Raw genomic sequence first — 21721 nt, forward strand, 5'->3', positions numbered from 1 at the left:
GCAGATGGCTATATGATGAATGTGTTCTGATGAAGTTCCGACACTTTGGGATGAAAGCACTAAACAGTTGCTGGATTTAACAAACAAGTTTGTTACAGACATTTATTTAATTTGATTCTTGAGTACCAGGTGGATTTTTTTCTCTGAGACTACACAGACCCATGTTTTTGATTCTATGCCAATGTTTAATGAGATTAAGCCACTTAGCTATAATCTTTGGCACTACTATACATGGTGTCAGTAAAAATCTTATACAAGCCAGACCCCATCATAACTTATTGAATTATATTACATTTGTCTGACAGCAGAAGGAGATGGCCAGCTTATATGGACTGCCTTTTCAGTGCATTTAATATTCAACCTGTCTTCCAACCTCCATTTCTCCCTTCATCCTTTCTCCACTTTTCTCATTGTCTCCTGAATGCATTAATTTTATGATAGTACAATTAAGCAACTGGACTGGTATTCAACCACAGGATCTGTTACAAGAAAGCACAGATTGTGTCCATACTCCAAATATGGCTATGAGAAAGAAGCTAACTGTAGTGGTAAAGATGCAGTTATATCAGCAGAAGGCAGTAGCATAGCTAGGGTGTGGTGAGAGGGGCAACTTTCCCAAGCACAAAGTATTGGGGGGTGTAATAAGCAGGTTCCTATTACATTATCGAAGTTCTGAAACTCTGAACGCCATAAGGTCGAAACCTTATGTTCGAAGTTTCAGAACTTCAAGTAAGTAAAAAAAAAAAAAAAAAGAAAGAAAAGAAATAAAGTCTTGTCCCCTGCTCTTTAAATATACCAACTCTGAGATCACAATACAGTGCAGAAAGGAAATATTTCCCTTTACCACACTGTAGTGCGATCCTGTAGTTGGTATATTTAAAGAGTGGGGGGTGTGGGGGGTGCAGGGGTAACAAGAGTTACTTTCTGTTTGTTGCTTTTTATTATTTTTTCATTGTTCAAAATTATAAAACTTTGAACATACAAGTTAGATCTTGTAGATTTCGAAGCTTTATAGTTTCGACAATGTAATAGGAACCCGTAATAAGCTGATCCTGATCTCTGTGATGCAATACCAGCCTTTGCACTCAAACCTACTGTAGCATTCCACGTGTGCTCTAAACTGTAGCAACTGCTTGCTACATTCTAGCAAGCAGTTTGCTACAGATAAAAAGTAAAAACAAAATAACTTTTTTTTAATTAAAAGTTGAGAACTGTAGCGCTCTGTGCTGGCAGGGTATAAACTGTAACAAACTGTTTGCTACATTTGTAGCAAGCAGTTTGCTACAGTTTAAAACACAAAGACTTTTTGTTCTTTTTTTTTAAATAAATTGGAGGAGGGGCAGGGCACAGAAACAGGACCTTAATGGCTAGGCAGGAGGGAGAGAAATTGTCCACCTGATTGGTATGCCAGTAGAAGGAATGTCCTTTTTTTCTTGCTCTTCAGTACAAGAGCTGGGGTGGTTGGGTATAGTAAAGTGTTTTTTTTTGTTTTGTTTTTTTTTTTGCTTTTCACTGGTTCATTTTCCTGGCACTGGGCTCTGATTGAGTCAGCTATGCTTCAAGCAGCAGGAGGTGCTCTTGACAAAAATGTGGCAGAATGGTAACGCATTATCAAATGAAGACACCAGAATGTTCCTGGAAAATGGTTATTCACTGTAAACCAAGTAGAAGAGAAGCAATCAGAGGATGATGAGAGGCAGGGATGAGATTCAAGTTGCTGTATATAGCTGTTTTCAGAATCAATTTTTTTCAGAAGGAGCAAAGACACTATTGGATATAGAACAAGTGAAGGATGAAATAAAAAAGTTCATCCAACAATATGAGCCAGCAAGTTGAAAGGGATTCTGCTTCTCATTCCTCTGACAATTGGACAGCCCATAGACAGAACTTGCCAGTAAAACCTTTTCCAGTGTTTCAAAGAAAAATGATTGAGAAACAGAAAACAATGCAAAGGCTAATGAGAAAAACAAGGAATGAACTGCATTTGAATCAGAGGCCAGTGATGGGGTGATTTTAGAAGATGAAGAGGAAAAGTAAGAGTCTGAAATTACGAAATAGGCAAACTGTAAATGAATATTTCTATAAGATGCAACTGAAACATGAGAAGTGTGCTTTTACAAGAAGTAGAGGGAAGGAGGGAAATACTGGAAGTTTGTGGAGTATCTTAAACTGGGTGTGGACTGTAAAGTATAATGATATATTCTTTCATTACTATTTAGAAAGATAATAAAGGAAGTGAAGAAGCAACTGTAAGGAAAAAAGTTAAACCAAATGTAAAACAGTTCTTTTTTACTTTCTTACTAATATGTGTAGAACAATTTCCTTGAAGTCAACTGCATGTAACTTTGTAAAGTATTTGTATGCACTATATAAGTATTCTAAATGTGAAGTGGGGTGGGAGCCTCATCAGTGACTGCTGCTAATAGCAATGGAAATAGGCAATCATTCCGCACCTTTAATATGTGTTTTCCTTTTTCAGATGAAATCTTTAACTATTTCTTTTTCACCTACTTGCTTCCAACCTTTGCTGTGTGTATGTGAGAAAAACATGTACCTGTGTGTACATATCGTTAAACGAATCTCAGTTTTATGATAACTCACTGTAATAATTTCATTGTATTTACACTTGTTTTTGTACATTTGGTGCTTTTCTCCCTGGGCCTCCACTGAAAATAGACCTGTATCTGGTCGGACTTTCCCGGTTAACAAATGTAAAATAAATAAAATAAATAAATAAATAATTGTTCAATGGCTAGTTTTTATGATAACCTCAAATGCCTTAAGGACCATTCCACTGAATACACTCACTATGTGGTACATTCCTCATATGCGGAAATGTAGCAATCCCCAAATTACGTTGACAAACATCGACATGCTTCCGCACATGGTCTGAAGTTATTCCGCAGACTATGCAAGTTCAAAAACAGTATTTTTCAGGAGTGCAAGCTCCCTGGCACTCCCCACATTGCCTGCTAATTATTTATTTATTCTAACTTAGAGATTGCACAACTGCCAGGGAAAGGGCATATTCCCCAACTCTAGGGACTGTCGATCTTGCCTAACTATTAACCATCTGTTTTGTCAACCGTAGTGTGTCGAAAAAAATAGATGTTGATTTAAATTACCTGAACTAATCTACATCTAGCTATATCTATATCTAAATATAAATACAGATATAGATAGATAAATGTACTTAATTACTTTGTACATGCCAATTTGAAACCTTTTTTTGACCAAATGGAACTTGCATTGTAATTCTGCAAGGGACTAACTTTGACCTACAAGAAATAGAAGAAGAACTACATTTTTAAAAATGTGAGTTTTAAATTTCATAATAAAATAAAACAAGTCCTATGCATTGCACAGTGTGAACTATCCAGCAAGGTCTCATACTATGGTAAAAAATATGCGGCTTTGGCCATCTATAAAGACTCTAAAACACTGCTTTAGCGACTGAGCATATGTAGTGCACTGCTTACTTTGAAATAATTAACTCTGTAAGTAAGGTGCCCCAGTTTACCCAAAGTAATGAGGTTCACAATCTACAGTGACCATTGTTCAATATGGTTTTAGTTAACATCTCAGCGTAAGCTGACCCAGCAGCAGTCACAAGTCAGCAGTACAAGCAAAGTTGAACATTTACATTTATATTAACATTTATAGGAAAAACATATTATTTGTAAAAATGTAGATTGCTCACTTAGTCACTGAAGCACTGCATGTGATTCACTCTGGGCTCACATCTTACCTTATTTTAGCTAAGGCTTTTAAAACTATCTTCTGCTATGACATCATCAACATCCTGGTCAAACTCAATATAAATTCGTATATAACATGTTAGACTGCCATCTGTTTCATTGTTAGATACCACTTTATTAGAATTAATGGCACACTATGCTCTAAGAGCCCTATCGTCAGTGGTATGCCCCAGGGCTCTATTTTGAGACTATTTTTGTTTGGGATCTATTTTTGTGATGTGAAATCTGATACTGAAGTCCCCTGGCTGACATGGTTCATGGATGCTTGGAGCTATCATCAAATCCCATAAAGACACTGAGATACACCAAGAGGGCCTATCACAGACACACTCGTGGCGTTAAGATCACAATCTACAGTTGAGTGCCAAAAAATGTAACAGTGAACATTTGGGAAACAGGTACTCTCAAACACAACTACCATATAAATTATAACATCCCCTTAAAAGAGACACTATCATGGCAGACTCGAGTACCTTCATGAATAATGAATTCATTTTTCACCACCACATGTCCTCTGTCAACAGGAAAGGCCTTCTATCTCACCCAGCTGATTACTAAAAGTATCTTCTCTTGGTCAAAATAGGTTGTCATTCAGCAGCACTTGTCCCTCATCAGGGAGTTGCTGGGATACAATGCCACATTCGGAATGTGCCAATTTAAACACTTAACCCGACGTGAAAAATCTCAGCAATTTCTCACTGACAAAAAATCTCAGATATGAGCTCCTTAAATTATCCAGAGCTTTGCAAAGCCCAGTCTATTTGCTCTGCCTTGTACAGAATCACATGGGGTGATATATGCCCATCATACAAAGCCGTAAATGACCCTGTCCTGATTGATCTACTGCATATCTATAAATCTGGTAGTAACTTTAATACAAGATTAAGGGACCTACATCCATATTACTAAATAAATAAGACTTGCTAGTGCAATCAATATCTCTCCAAAAGAATTCCTGACCTCTGGAACAAACTCTTACTTTCTGTAAAGGAAAGCATGTTCCTCACTATCTTCAAATCTAAATTAATTGAATGAATATGTAGCTCTGAGTTACACAGGGATAAATCCTTCACTGTTACTCAGATGACCAATTACAATTAGTTGCTTTAGAGCTGGAGGAGAAGGGCAGGAGGTGGGGGTTAAGTGGCTTATGTCAACTTACATATCATGAGGGCAGGGGAATAGAGAGGGAGCATATACATGGAAAATCTACTCAATTGACCCCTGGTGGAAAGTGGGGTTGTTTTCTACAAAGATGGTTGGGATTGGCTGGGTTGCACACAGAGGTGTGCACAATATGTTGCAATGCAAATTGCATTCTAATTCCTTGGACAATGGATGTATTTTGTCTGTGTGTGTGTAACAGAGACAGAGAATGTAGATGGTTAGGCCTTTGGGGGGGGGGGGGAATATTGCCTTACTAGCAGTGTGACATGGCTCTGGTCTCCTCACTGGCCCTGAACATGGTTGGAAATAGTCTATGGAAAGACAGACAGGTCAGGTATACCTGATGGATGATGCAGAGATGCTTGGTCCAACTTGTGGTCAGCTGTGGGGGAGTTAAAAGTAGGTAGAAAACATCTAACTTGGACGACTGGAACTGCATTTTCTCCCTGGCCTAGCCTCCTCCACCTCTTATGGACAAGGGGAATAACTATTTGAGTGTATCCGTGGGATTGCCATGGCTAGGTTTAAAAGGGCTTTACTGATCTATACCTAATATCAACCTATGAACCTGTGAAACATCAGTCTTAATGAATAAAGATAGTCACTTGTTACACAGAATCATAGTGGTTGTGGTGTGCATGCATGGAATATTCTTTTTTGAGTATGTAAATTATTTCAAATGTAGGGTATTTGATATGGAGTCTTCTTCACTCATATAATGAGACATGTTTAGCCCATCATATTATATTATATGAATAATTAAAGCACCATCAACACACAGAAGTTTCTTCTTCATAGTTACAATACCCTAAATATTTAATGAATATTTAATCACGTAACTAATGTTACAAATATTTTATTTTGTGGTATGTTTACACACACATGCGTGCGCGTGTGCGTGCATGCACGCACGCACACACACACACACACACACACACACACACACACACACACACACACACACACACGTAATACAGTCAAAACACAGTACTAGAACTCAATATTCACGAATGGACAGGAAAACTGTGAGGCAAATGGCCAAGTGGCCCTTACTTGTCATCAGAATGTACTGTTTTGAGTTACCTTCTCAAGTTCTGTAGCATCCAGGAAGTAAGATGGTACTTCAGTAAAGGTCATTCCTACATTGTTCACTGTAGTAGAAAAAAGAGAAGAGCAGTCCATCAGCAAAAATGATCGTTTATTAATGAAAATTTCCTAGTGAAATTGAGCAGAACTGAAAGGCAGCCAAAGGCCAGTGAGACAAATGAAACTGGAAAACACCTAATCATGTCAGTGAAAGCATAGCAAAGCAGATGCTTTCCCTTCAGTAAAAGGATTACTGACTAACTGTATAACATAGTCCCTTATGTATTAGTATACGTTTATATACAAAATGCAGTTTGGATGAAGTGTGATAACTTATCCTTTGATAGCAAAAAACAATTGTATAATATAAGACCTTCTACATTGCCCACCTTATCATGAAGGGATTCACATCTAGATCAAGGGAAGTCATAGTCTCCCTATACTCATCACTCATCAGACCAATGATCGAGTACAATGCCCCATTCGGAATGTATCTGACCCGACACTTGCAGCAGCTGGAGAGGCCACAAAAGTTCCTCACCAAAAGGATAAAGGGTCTCAAAAATCTGTCTTATGCTGCACGACTGAAAGAACTCCAGTTATATTCAGTTGCGTACCGCTTGCTCAGAGGTGACCTATGCCTGACATACAAGGCCATGTCAAACCCAGATTTGATGAATATGCTTCATCTCAAAAAATCTAGATCCCTCAGAGCCACAAGGGCGGGTGACTTAAACCTCGACACGGTTATTAATAGGACGTGCTGGAGGGATAGATTCATCACCCAAAGACTCCCTATGCTGTGGAACAAAATCCCGGTTTATGTGAGGCAGAGCACCTCGCTGGCCTTGTTCAAGAGGAATCTTGACCAATGGATGGGAGATCGCAGATACACCCCAGGGGTTACCTCAGTGTCACTGCTCGACAGAGGCACAGCTAAATAATGGGCATAGTTTCTCCAAACTAAGGGGTGGCGTAAGCCACAAAACTATGGGCTAGGCTTATAAATGCCCTCGAGCAGATAGCCTAGTATGAACCTATGAACCTATGAACCTATGAACAATCTTTAACTTTGTAAGCATTATTTTCTCTGTAGTGAAACTTAATCAGACTGAAGTTAAACATTAAAACAACAAGCTTTAAAGCTCCCACATGATAGATTCCACATAACCCACACAATTCAGTGCTTTAACTTCTTCCTTTTAAGGAAGATTTTAAAATTCACATGGTCATTAATGCCAGGAAACTTGCTTGCTTTTAATCTGGCTTGCCAAATGTATTCTAATCAGTCTTATTGGTTTCTGTCATAGTTATTCACATAATCTATAACCACAGACTTGTAACTATTTTGCTTACTACACAAAGCTGAATATATAGGCAAACCATTCTTTCTATCTTTCATTTCAGTTGCATACATTTGTTCATAAATTCTGAAATGTAACTCCCTAGTAGTTCTACCTACATAAAAAGCTATATAGAAATTACATGTTGTAAGGTCTCAGGTAGAATTACACATAAAAAATCCAGGTATCTTGACTTCTCTTTATTTAACCAAAACTGATTATGTACCACTGTTTAAATATTTACAACTGCAATTAAAACACTTGATCATCCCTTTGAACTTAATGCTATTCGGGCCCATTAAATTATTCAACCTACTTTGAAAATGATCTTTTAAGGTCCTGTCCCTTAACCTTACAAACTGAAGTTCTTCACCTATTTTGGTTAACGTTTCAGGAAATACATTAAAAATCTTTCAATTATCTTTAATCACTTTCTTAATACTTATTTCATCTATTGGTGTTTTAAGCCACATAACTGAAATTAATATCTATTGAAGGAGTCTTAATAATTTTATCCTTATCTGCACTCTTAACTTTACTTTGTCAAACATACTCTTTTATAAAATTTTTGGTGTATCCTCTAAAATTAGATTTGTAAATTAAATTGATAGGTCACTGTGTTAGCCCATTCATTCTCCCTGGGAAGAGGCCCTACAGTTCATTCATTTCAAGGGGAGGAGGACCAAGAGTTGTCATCATCCCCTAAGAATACCATTTGTCTTTTTACTTATGATCTGCCAAGTCTCTACCCTGGGCATGCCTGTTGGCATCTGTGAGGTGAATGTACAATAGGGTGTTTTGCAATCCACTGCCAAGTTTCCACATGATGTGATCAGTTGACGCTGGCCCTCCTTGAAATCAAGCAGCCCTATACCAATCCAGGTCTATACCAGGAATTCTGTACAGAGACTACACATCCAAGCATATGCTCATTATCTTCCATGAAGAAAGGCAAACGCACTAAGCCTTGCCATTCTTTTTCTCCCCAATTTCAGCTTCAGCAGCTGCCAGTAACACTTATCAGACTTAGCTTATCTGGTTCATAGTCAAAGTTGTATCCCTGTACTCCATCAGGGTTCTGTCTTTTAATATATTTATTAGTTTTTATAATATCAGAGGCTTTACTGTTGACAAAAAAATTAAAAGAAAAAAGAAAATTGCCTAGTGATATGGATTTATAGGTTATTACCACACAGTTGATCATGGTGGATCATAACTAACCTAGCCAAATAGAGTCTACAATTAAAATAAAAAAAAAGTTTTGAGTGCTTACATATAACTTTATGCATTAATGTCAATATACCTATAAATTATTTCAATTCTCTGTAGAAAAACTTCATGTTATCGATCTGATTGCTAAAAATACCATGTTTACCATTCAGCCCAATTAATATTATAAAAAATATTCAAAATATTTTAAAATCAAACTATTCATATAATTAATTTAGAAATAGAATAAATTCAGAACCACAAGATGCTGCTATGTAACTAAAATTATGGTTAGCAGTGTGTAATATTTTCACTGAAGTTTTAATCCATAGAACTGCAAATAATGTGATACTTTCATTTATATCTAGTCCAGAGAACTGCAAATAAAATATCTTGCTAATATTTAGCTGACCCAAACTATTTTGCATTTTGCTTCTTCGGGCAATTTGACAGTGACAAATTAGAATTTTTGCTAATAATAATAATAACAGTAATAGTAATCCGTATCCATATTTGGGTATATGTAGGCCATATCATTACTGGTAAAAATGACGTGGCAGAATGTGCTAGTATTTTTCTTCTTTTCGTAATTGAATAAAAAGCAGGCCTCTCTCTATTTTTTTTATTCTTCTGAGAACTTTTTTTCCATTAAATTATCTGGTATCAAGATATCTGATGAAGTACAATGTTCACAAAGGTCATTTCATTCAGACAATTTTTAGTTTTAATTTGGTTTGAGCAAATGTTACATTAAAAGAAAGAAACCTTTATTCATTGCATAAGTATAGTATTTGGACATGTCTGTAGGTTTAGGGTTTGACTACTGTCTGTGTGCGAGTCTCGGAGTTAGGGATATACAAGTATTGTGCCTTTTTGTGGAGATATGTGCCTCACTAGTAGTTGCATTTATAATTGTGTTCATGGTTCTACTTTGAGCACTTTCACTTAATTGTTTCTTTAACGAAATCGCTTTTACTGTTAGTGCATTTCAACTATGCACTCAGCAGTGTTATATTGTCTCTGATGATTTTACCCAGAACTAAAATAATGACACCTTTTGAAATATCAGGTCCCCCATGACTGAATTCTATAATCTGGAGACTGGATCACAGAAAATCCAGACTTATAAATCAGAGAGTTCCATTTTTCAGAATATTCCCTTTTCTCGGAGATATGTAGATCCTGGAGTTGGTATGTATAACTTATGGGTTATGGGGGGTTTGCCCCTACACATTAGAGGGAATAGGGAGCTTGCCCCCATATCAGAATGTCCCCCCTACAAAAAAAAGTTTAAAGGAATAGAGCAATGTTCAATATTCGCTCTTCTCAAAAACATTATTCACTGTAATTTACTGTCACTTGAGAAAAATTGCATGACTGATGCATACATTAATCTGCAGAGTTGCTTTTTAACAGACTTGTTTGTACCTATCCTTGTAGAATATCCTTAAATATCATACACCATAAACCTGCATAAGTTGAAAGAAAGGCCTCTCTGAAAAACTGAATATAAAGACAATATTATGTTTTATTTTTAACACCTTTTTTTGAATTACCACTGAAGACATAGGCAAACATGTCTTTATATAATAGGAAACAATCCACGTTAGCATGTTCACAGTTGCAAGCATTATACATCACATGTAATGTTTTATATAATTATCATCAATCCAGCATTACATAAACTGATCAATTAATGCCTTTCCTTAAACCTCACTCCTTCTCCATTATTCTGAATTGAATTGTTCCCACGATTTCAATTTTTTCTATGTAATTTGCTCCTACCCTTTTCTAAAGATCTCACTTCCAGACCAGTTATTTTATCTCATAAAATACAGTTGGTTTAGACATTGATTTCCATTTTCTAGTAATTGCTTTTTAGGCAGCCACCAGAACTAAACTTAACAAGCCCTACTTTGTCTAGACAATTCAGATCATGTAGCCCAGCTCACAAAAAAAAAAAATAAATAATAATTTCCTTAATTACACCTATTTGCTCATCAAATATTTCTAACAGAGTACTCTCTAAGGAATTTTTAAATGTCTATTGACCCATTACACTCCCAAAACATATGTTCCCAGTTACCTCTTTCTTCTCCATCACGCCTCCATTTGCCATCTACCTGAGGAAAAATTCTTTGAAGTCTGCTTGAGGTACAAAATACTAATGCAAACACTTCCAAGCAAAAATCCTAAATCTTCTAGACTTTGTTGCATATTTGGGAGCCATACATATGTCCTCCCATTGTTTTTCTGAATTGCTTATCCAATCTCACTTCCCAATCTTTTGTAACCTTCTCTGATTGATTCCTAGACTTCTCATGCAACATTTTATAGAACCTACTAGTTACCCTTTTTTTTAACAGCAACTTATGTTCAAGAATCAGCTAAAAACATTACCAGAGCAGGTCTTTCATGTAGTTTTCCCCTATCCCTTTCTTCAGTCCCTGAAAGGGAAGGCAGTCTCTAGCAGGCATTCCAAATGTCTTCTTGGCCTCTTCCTACTCTAACCTTTCTCTATTTAGTTATTTGCTCCCAGTACCATGGTTCCTTTGCCAGTTTTCTCCAGTAAATTCCAACCCCCTCTTGGATAATCTCTGTGCCCCTAATTGCAGTCATCCCTACCAGCAGAATCTCCTTTCTCCATTCTTGGGTTGGCTTAGTTTTTAAAATACTTTTCTGCTACTTTATAAATATAATATTCTGTATGGCTGTCATTCTCCTTAGGGATCTGCATCCAAAATACCACTCAATCCTCATTTCTTGAATCCACCCCTGCTTCATCGTCATAATCTCTTTCTTCTTTGAATTATAGCTTTCTGCTGGTGTTATTTATATAAGCCTTAACTGTGTAAAATATCTCTTCAGATCAGGTAATCCTAAACCACCTTGTTCTGTTAGAAGGATAAACTTATCCCAATTGACCTTTGGCCTCTTTCCTTCACATATAAAATCCTTCATCTCTTTATTAATTACTGTCCAGAACATCTTCTCTGGTGATAAAAATATGCCTGACCTGTATATAAAACTAAAATAACTAAAAACATATTCACTGCTTGTATCTTGCTATCCATATGCATAAGCAAGAGTTTCAAGTTTCTCATTTTTTATAGTACCTTTAGTTTAGGCTCTTCCCACTTATCCTTAGCTGCCATAACAGAATCCTTTTTAACCCATACTCCTAAATATTTAATTTTATCACATTCCCATAAGTATAGATATTGCTGAACCAATTCATGTGTGGATCCGGATCTACTTCATACCACTGAACTGCCAAATCATTGAACCACAAATCATCGAGACCAAATCATTGCAACACCAAAACAAAGAAAAGCCAAAACACTGAAGCCCAAAACATCAAAAAAGTTAAAACAGCGAAGCCCAAAGGATCACATTTTCCAATACATAAAGTAGACACTACTTCCTCCTAATCAAACACTAAAGGTAAACACAAACTTTATTTAACATCTCTGCAGGGGTGTGATAAAATTAAACAAAATGCCCAAATATGTTCACAAATACACAACATTCAGTCCACAAGACACCTAAATATTTACAAGATACATATTTCCTCTCACTTTGGCACTTCAAAACCAGCAACACGACTTCATTTACGAAGATAAAGCTAAGCTTCAACAATAAAAACTTACTTACTGTTTTACTATAAAGTTTCACTATACAACCTGAAAACTCTCCAACAGTGTTAAAAATAAGGTCTGTCATGTTTTTTCACCACAACACGTCTTAAAGTGATACCACAGCATTCACACACTACACCATTAAAAACCTACCATTTACAACATTACGGCAGTCAATGTTTTCAACTTGCAATGTTTTGTAAATGCGATGTTACGGTCTTGACGTTATAGGAGATGACAATATGATAATTTGACAATTTCAAGTAGATCCATGGGTACATAGTTTACAGCTATAGTCTTTGCTATGTCTTCATTCATTTTATACCCCCAAAAATAATTAAAACTGTCTCAAAATGTTCCACAACACTGAAATATCCTTTTCTGGTTTTATCAGGTACAAAATAATATCATCTGCAAATAAACCCAACTTTTCTCAATTATTAAACCAATTATATCCTTAAATTTCTGGGTTCCTTATTTTCTTTGCCAGTGGCTTAAAATGTAATGCAAATAAAGGGAAAAGGGGACACCCCTGCCTGGTTCCTCTGTTCAAACACAACTTATCAGAGAGAAACCCTCCCACTTTAATTTTTGCCTGCGACAACCTTTTATACTTTCTGTTGACTAAGCTGTTGTGCTAAAAGTTTTTGTGCTCTGCTATCAAAAAAAAAATGCTTAACTGCAATCTTTATAAAGTCACGCATATTATTCACATACTCCCTTCATTTCTGTTTAGCACTCTGCGTTTGTACCTGTTCTTGTTCTGTGAGATCCCCCTTATTCTGCAATACTTTATCAACTCCTCCAAATAATTTTTGTTACTTCTTTAACATATCTCTTTTTCTATTTCTATCCTATTTTTAAACTCCACTTTTATTTTATCCCACTCACTATCTATAACTTCTAAAGAAACTTCTATCTTCCTTAATAACTCTGGAATAATTTCCACTACTCATTTCTTAAATTTCTCTCTTTTTAACAGGAACATGGGGAAGCACCAGGGTCTCATTTATGCTTTATTACCCTGCATTTTTATCTTAGTTGCTACTAGTGCATGATCTGAAATAGTTATTGGACATGTGTCGAAGCTTTCAGTTAAATGCACTTGTTCTTGTGAAATACAATTTATGTCTAGTCTAGCCTAGTTATTGTACACTGGGGGAATAATATGTACATTCTCTATGCATTTCTACTACTGAATTCATGTTTTCCATACCACATATTTTCATAAATTACTTCAGAAATCTATCCTCTGTTATATTTTCCTTAATAGGTCCCCTAGATACATCCTCACTGCTGCAATCCAGTTTCAGTCCCCACCTATAAGTAATATTACTTGCTGAATGCTGATAATTTCTCCCAAAATTTTTTTAAGCTTCATTGAAGCAGTTTTAGGTGGAATATAAATATAAGCCAGTGTAATCCTCCTCCCATGCCAGTAACGCCTTACCAGAAATCTACCATTGCTATATTTTTTCTCTTTCATCACTATTGGAGTTTTTTTAGCAGTTATTGTAAGTAATCCCCTATTCCTTTGTCCCTGATACTCTGCTGAATATCCCTCCTGAAATACTTTTTTTATCAATCTCACATGATCGTTTCTTTCCAAGTACATCTTCTGTTGCATTGTTATTTGCAATCTGTACATCTTAATATAATTCAATACACTTTCCTTTTTGTCTATACCTGTCAGGCCATTCACATTCCGAAATATGTTTAGTGTAGTCATTATGATAAGAAGTTATTACTCCCACCTGTTACAATGACAGCTTTTTAAATTACTTTTTCCAGCTTTTTTGTTATATGCACCCAGTTATGTTTTGCAGGTTGATGTTTTATACAGTTGCTTCTTGTCATCTTTATTTGAATCTATGTCACATTTTACAAGACTTTTTGTTTCAATGAAAACCCTCAAAAAAAAAAAAAAAAGAAAAAAAAACAGCACACCCCAGAGCCTATTAACTTAAAACAAACACCCAAACTATGTAACTCTTAAAATGAAGTTTAACTCTCCTGATAGGTACAACTGTCCCAAAATGATAGCTGCATACATTAACAAAACCTAACCTAAAATTAAGGTTATCCATGCTGAAATATATGTTACAGCCTGTGCTCTTGTTTACACTAATTGATGTCTGTTCTTGTCTTATCTTTATTCCCATCCCAGATGGAACAAGTTGAATGTTTAAGGAAAACATTAACTTTTAGCCTTAAGAAAAAGTGCACTGGCTATCTTTAAATAAAACTAAATTATACACGGTTCTAGTAAATGAATTAAAGTACTTAGTTACCAGAAAAGCTCCCATCTCTTATTCACTTCCAATAATTTCAAACTTTTTTATTGAAGTGCTTGCCCTTGTACCTTTTAATTATCCATTTCTCTCTGTAAACAATGTCCAGACCTCATGATTTTCTTGCCTTGACCTTTAGTCAGTTTGTTTCCACAGAAACATAAGATTAGAATATAGAGCTGCCTTCATCTCCAGATTTCTCAGTTGGCATGGAACATTTATTTGCTTAAAGAAAACTATTTATTACATTGTGGTCTCTCATTTTTCAAAACACACTTGTATTCACAAAAAAATGTCATTAGTGTCAGCCAAGGGCATTAATCCAGATATTTACCTATGCAAAAGTGAAAGAAAAAAATTTAATTCTATATATAACGGTGCACTTTTATACCCCATCCCCCCAACAACCCAAGATTACAAAATATTGATTTAAACTTGCTTTTGTCCTGCCTTTCTTCTCTTTTTTTACACTTTAATGCCAATATTTTCAAAACAGAAAAAGGAAGACAAAAAAGCATGTTTACTTTAGTATCTATGTCACAAGCAACAATCACTAAAAATACTTTAGTATATCACATACACTTTATATCATAAAATGTTTTATACAAATACTGTTAAGAACAAAAATGTTTTACTTACAGTTACCTTTTCCCTCTTTGACCCTCTTTTTTTTTCTTTTTAGTGTCCTTCCAAACATTAATGGCATGAAGTGGGGCATACACCTGTCAATCTCACCCCCCCCCACAAAAATCCAGTGTTTCAAAGGCACCTTTTCTTGTAAAGCCATATTTCACAAATGTGACAGATGCTTTATAGTCTCACATTTATTCACTAATTTCAGTGCTGTTGATCTTCTTGTTCATCTTCATCTCCCAACCATAGACTCCCATTCAGGTTAAATTAATCCCAAATCTTATAGTCAACATCTATGTTTTTTTCTGCCTCTCAAGCATTTTATTTTGGAACACTGGAAAGGGATTCAGACTAACAAAGTCTTTCTATATGAGCCTTACCACCAGAGGAATGAGAAGCAGAGTCTTCTTCAGTCTGATGGCTTAGCCCTTGTTGGACAAACTTTTGTATTCCCCCCAGCCTTTTCTGCATCAAAAAAATGACTTTGATGCTCCAGGAAAAAATATTCTGAAGACACTTGGATACAGCAATTTAAATCTCACAACTGCCTCTCAACATTTTTTAATTGCTATGATAAATTTGCTTCTCTTCTGCCTGCTGTACAATGAGTAATCATTTTCCATAAACACTCTACTGTCACCAATTTTTAATACTTTGCCCTTCTGCCACAGATTTGTCAGGATCAACTCTTTCTACTGGAATGATTGCATCTTTACTAAGTCAGGTCTTGGTTGCTTTCTCATGGCCAAGTTTGGAGCACAGACACAATGTGTCCTTTAACAAATCCTGCTGTGGAATACCAGTCCAGTTACTTATTTCTACTTTCATAAAAGTAATACAGTCTGCTTTTTCCAGTTTCTCTAGTACAGCAGAAAATCTCATGTTTTCTCTGCATGCTCTATTCTCTAACGCTATTATGTATTGACACAGCTCTTCTTAAGCAGTCTCATACTCAGCAAGCCTTCTCTTCTTTCTGAACTCTGATTTTTGCAGTTTTATCAGCTCATCTGAATAGCTGCTTAAAGCTGCTTCTATTTTTGCAGACTTTTCTTACTTGAGTATATATACTCCTTCAATGTTTCATTTATTTTGATCGTCTCTGAGCACATTTGACTTATTTTTTCTCTAAGTTACTGGAAGCCATCTCTTCTACTATAGCTGGAGCTTGAACTGTGTTTTGCTGTACAGCTACAGGATTCTTCACAGGTAGTGTTTCTCTTCACCTTTTCTGACTGATTTTATTTCAGATTATATAAATTTCTTCTTTGCAGACATTCAGGCAGTGTCCTTACCAGCCAGTAACTACATTTCACTCAAGCTGACTATTACTGGCTGTCATTTCTCAGTTTCTTTTTTCACATTGGGAAAGCTGAAGTTAATCTGTTGATCAATGTGCAGCCATTCTGGAAGCCCTCACAATATTATGTATTTTGATAGCAAATATTAGAAGTGAAGATTGTATAAATCTATGCATAATATATGTACAGAAACACTTATCTTCCCTTTTTCTGTGAAAAATACCAGAAATTTATACATATGAGCTGAGCAACTATTTAAAATGGCATTTTCATGAATTTTAGCACTTTAGGCTAGAACGATGTAATTGTAATCCGCCTTCCTGAAGTCATCCTTTACTCTTTCTTTAACCCCTCTATTATACTCCCTTCCCTACTATTAACATGAACTTATAAACACCAACTAATAATGTTGCACTGCATGTACTAAATCCCACTTATATCTTTGACATCTCTCTGCCTAGTGGCATGTTATCTTTACTTCTACTGTTATAAATTTACTTATTTATTTGCCTGATTCTACTATTCTCATGGAATTTGTACATTATTTTTGGTACTCATTCCTTAATGTATATGGTAGCACTTTAGATATAATGTTAAACTGTCTTATTGTATACTAAATGTTTTCTTCAACTTATTTTATAATACTTTTTTTGTCTTACTATGGAGCTTTTCTGCCCAGGCCTCCACTGAAAACAGCCTTCTGCTCAGTCGAACTATCCCGGTCAACAAATGTCAGATAAATAAATGAATAAATAAACACTCATTCAGAAGAACTTGTGTTTCTTCTCATATTTGCTATGTGTGGTACTGGAAGTTTGCTTTATTGAGTGTGTTATATTAATATCTGTTTTAATTGTATATATATATATATATGTATATATATATATATATATATATATATATATATATATATATATATATTTATTTATTTATTTATTTGCACACATACACACACACGCATACAACATACGTGCACATGCACACACATGCGGACAAACATCTAAATATATAATATTGTACATATGGGGCCTGGCTAAATTTATCAACTTACAAAAAAGCCATCAGCTTTCCTACCTGCTTAATGTGATCGATAGGAAAGCTTAACAACTTTGGTGTGAAACTTGTATCACTAGGGCTGGGGAGTATGGCCCTTCCTCAGAAATGTAAGATCTCAGAGTTGGTATATATTTAACAGGAGACGTAGGGGTGCAGGGTGGCTTGCCCTCCCTTGCAAAAACATTTTTTGGTGTTGCATGCTCTGAGGTTATGTCTCATTGCATGTATACTAGGCAGTCAATGTTTTTTGTCAACATTTAGGTTTCAGTTAACTTTATACAATTAACTGGTCAAACTCATTTGCTACAGGCACTTTACATCAAAATGTTTGAATATTGAAAAATGCTGGTTGTGGGAGATCATGGTAGAGCAGGGAATTAGATTTTCCCTTTCTCTATTGAAGGTTGATCATGGAGTTAGTATGTATAATGAACAGAGGATGTGGGGTGTTATAAATTTTAGTCTTTTAGAACTGATAACCTTCAGAACGTAAAACACTGATCTCAAATAATGTCATATACCTACATGCATTTCTATGTATATGTGAGTGTATATCATATGATATAAGGACAGAATATCTAAATCTTGGGATTGGTGCTACTGTTTTGCTTCTGGTGAGACAAGAAGCAAATGAGCATTGTATCCCAGCCGCATGAAGCTGTGGTGAAACTAGTAGTAGCCAGACAAAAGGCATTCAAGTGAATCCCCTCTTTTCATCATTCTTGGCAAGCTAATTCTTTCTTTTTAGTAAGTACTGCTTGATTTGCTGTTATCTAATCTAACTTCAGAATAACTGCCTGAATACTTCATCCATAAATCATCAGCACCTACTTATTAGTTTCCCCTCAACTGTTTGGCAGTGCCCTGTATAGATGCAGACACCATGAGTTGACATTTTTCCTGTAAAAGCACCTTTGAAATTACAGCAATACCTAGCTGCACATAGGACAACTAGTTTGCAGTGACAAGCACTGCCCCCATAGTTGCAAGCTAGATACTCCTGACATTACTTTCTCGCTCCAACCATTTAACCAATAAAAAAGTGTCTGTTACCATGGATATGAACTTTCCTACCATCTCTGTTACCAGCTTGGTGGATATGGGCTTCCTTAGACAATGTAGAAATTGCATCATGTTTATTGAAAACCAGTGAATTCTCAAACTGATATGGTGTGTGAGAGATGTAGTTACATAATGTCAGTGGAGGCAAAGCTCTCACATAAAACCATTCCTAATGTCAATCAGGTTGTCAGTAGTACACACACACCATTATACACAATTCAAAATAGACACATAGACCCGCATATGTTGTGGCACTGAAATGTAACCTTCCTAAACTCCAAAAATCTCTTAGACAAAGTACACGTAATACCTTCAGCAGCCCTGAATGCCTGAATGTACTCATTCAAAACAACACCCACATCAACACATACAGCCACATCTCATGGAGCCTCTACGTCTAAGCCCATAAGTCAAACCACCACACAGTCCAACATTCTGGTCATTGGGGATTCCATTGTGAAATACACTGATGTCTCTCCCACCAGGCAAAGTAAGTAAGAAACATGGTCAGTTGCTTATCAGGGGCCAGGATCTGCTACATTATGCATGCACTCCAGTCATTGGATCACAAGTACTAGTATGACTTGGTCATAGGCCATGTGGGTGTAAATGACCTCAGACATACCTCCCTAGACTATTATGAAGAGCAACATCATGGAGCTGTCAGAATATGTCCCAGGCTGGCATGAACATAGCAGTGAGCAGCATTTTACCTTTTCCAATGATGATGCCACAATATACACAAAAGATGCCTAACTTTAATAATTGGCTTACTTTCTGGTATCATACTTTTGAATATACTCCATATTGCCTTTTTTAGTTAATGCCAACCTGAAAGTACTTCAGACATAGCAAATCAAAACCAAGAACATCTAAAGGTGTTACTGCTCAATGCTAGGAGTCTAAACAAAAAACTCCACTGCATTGAAGCTCTCCTCACCATAGAGATCTATGCGGTCACTGAGACATGGTTTAAAGCCACAGAGACCACACTGGCAGTGCAAGATTATAATGCCTTCTAAGCATTTAGATCAGCTAATACACAGACAGGGAATAAAGGTGGAGGTTTCTCAATTTACATCAAAAATAAATATACTTCAAGGCAAGTCAAATAGGAAATGCACTTGAGCTTCTCCATGTTCAAATCACCATAGGTAAAAATCTCATACTAATTCTTTGAAAGCTATCGGTTCCCATCTATGACCCAGGAAACCCATAACATGTATTTAAACTTAATGGGAACTCTCACCATCCAACCTAGTACCATATTTATGGGCAACTTTAATTACTCCATTATTAACTGGGAATCATATACAAAACTAAACGTACACGCACAGTGATTCATGGATTTTGTAAATACAAACTCCCTGGACCAGATTGTCAATACACCAACCAGGAGTGCAACCATACTGGATATGGTTCTCACTAATATGGGAGAGTGCTGCACACACCCTAGTGTAATGTCTTCTCTTGTAAGGTCAGACCACAAGATGGTCTCTTTTGAAGTAAAAATAAATCCTGGAACCACAGCTAACCCTGGAAAATTCAGGAACTGTTCTAAGGCTAACTTCCCATTATGAAGTGATAACATGGCAAAATTTCAAGCCCCCATAAACCCTGAGAACACTGCTGCCTACATGAAACAGTTCATAGAAATCCTACACAAGCATGTTAATAGTTGCATACAGGCAGCTGTACCCACCAGGAAGAAGTTCAGAACTAACTCAAAAAATAAGCCACCCTGGTGGAATCACAGCATCAATAGGCTGTATAACAGGAGGAAGAAAATCATTGCAAAAATTAGAAGGTGCATCACCCAGCAGGATAAAAGCACTCTTATCAAACTAACCAAATACCTCAGAGGACAAATAAAGTCTACCAAAGCCAAATTTGAGGCAAATTTGGTCTCCCATGCCAAGGACAACCACAAAGCATTCTTTAGCTATGTCCGCAACCTCAAAGGCAATATACAATTGTGTGTAGAGCTCATTGTTAATGGTGCCACCTATACTGAGGCAGAAGATATAGCAAATCTACTGGGCGACAAATTCACCTCCAACTTTACCCTTCTCTCCCCCTCAACTTTCCATCAGGAAATACCATCAAATATAACTCCCCTGCTATCACTAGGAACAGGTCCTTAATGTTATCTCTAAGGCCAAGAACACTGCATCAATGGGCCCAGGGAATATCCCAGAATGCCTTCTAAATAGCCAGCAACAGGATCTATCAGGCCTCTGGAATTGTTGTTTAAATGTAACCTTTAAACTTTTATAAACTTTTATATTCTTTTATTTTTCCTGTTTTTATGTATTTTGTAGACTATGGTTCTTTAAGTCCTAATCAGCAGAGTTAATTGCTGTGTAAGTTTAAATCTGAGTTGTTTGGTGGTACTTTTTTTACTCTGAAGAAGTCCTTTTTACTTTACAAGGATGAAAGAGCTTAATGTTTCCATTTTTTACAATAAAACATGTTGCATGATCAGCTGACAGTGTTTTGCAATTTTTTTTATAGTTCTTTGCTTTCTGTACGTTCTGGTTGTTATTTTGTTGTTTTTTCATACAGGCATCTCCATTGTTGCTTATTTAACTGTAGCCTTCGACTAGGCATCATGCCTCATGAACGGAGAACATCAACAGTCATCCCTCTGGATAAAGGTGGGGCATCTGCAGACCATGTAAACTACAAACCCATAAGTCTCACTAGTCTCATATGCAAAGCCATTGAAAAAATGATCATAGAATGATCAATAATGACATAGGAAATCTTCAGACACTGGGCCCAACCCAATTTGGTTTCATCAATGGCAGGTCATGTCTATTCAACTTGGTCTTATTTGAGAAGGTTGCCAAAGCAATGAATGAGGGTAAAATGGTTCACACTGCCTACCTTGACCTGGCCAAGGCATTTGACACAATACCTCACTCGGGCATTGCTGAAAAAATCAAGAGGTTAGGTACAAATCCTTATGTCACCCAGTGGATAGCCAGCTGGCTCACAGACAGGACCCAGGAAGTTAGAATTGGGAAGTCGACCTCTACAAAGAGGCCAGTCACAAGTGGAGCCCCTCAGAGATCGGTCCTGGGACAGCTCCTTTCTGGCATTTACTTTTCTAAAGTCAAGGCCAATATCAATGGCCTCTGGCTGATTAAATTTGCAGATGAATGCAAATTAGGAATT

At 36.4% G+C, this 21721-nt stretch overlaps 1 protein-coding gene across 1 annotated transcript in view; it reads right to left on the bottom strand.

Moving 5' to 3' along the window:
• The window catches only part of LOC122806552 (very-long-chain 3-oxoacyl-CoA reductase-like), a 389647-nt gene that overhangs the window by 215816 nt on the left and 152110 nt on the right, over window positions 1-21721 (bottom strand). The window contains exon 5 of the mRNA XM_044077079.1: window positions 6009-6076. Within this exon, the coding sequence (XP_043933014.1) occupies window positions 6009-6076 (68 nt within the window). The remainder of the gene's footprint in view (window positions 1-6008; window positions 6077-21721) is intronic.

Source organism: Protopterus annectens, chromosome 7.part0, assembly GCF_019279795.1.
Source record: "Protopterus annectens isolate FY-2018-M chromosome 7.part0, PAN1.0, whole genome shotgun sequence".
Taxonomy (NCBI): Eukaryota; Metazoa; Chordata; order Ceratodontiformes; family Protopteridae; genus Protopterus; species Protopterus annectens.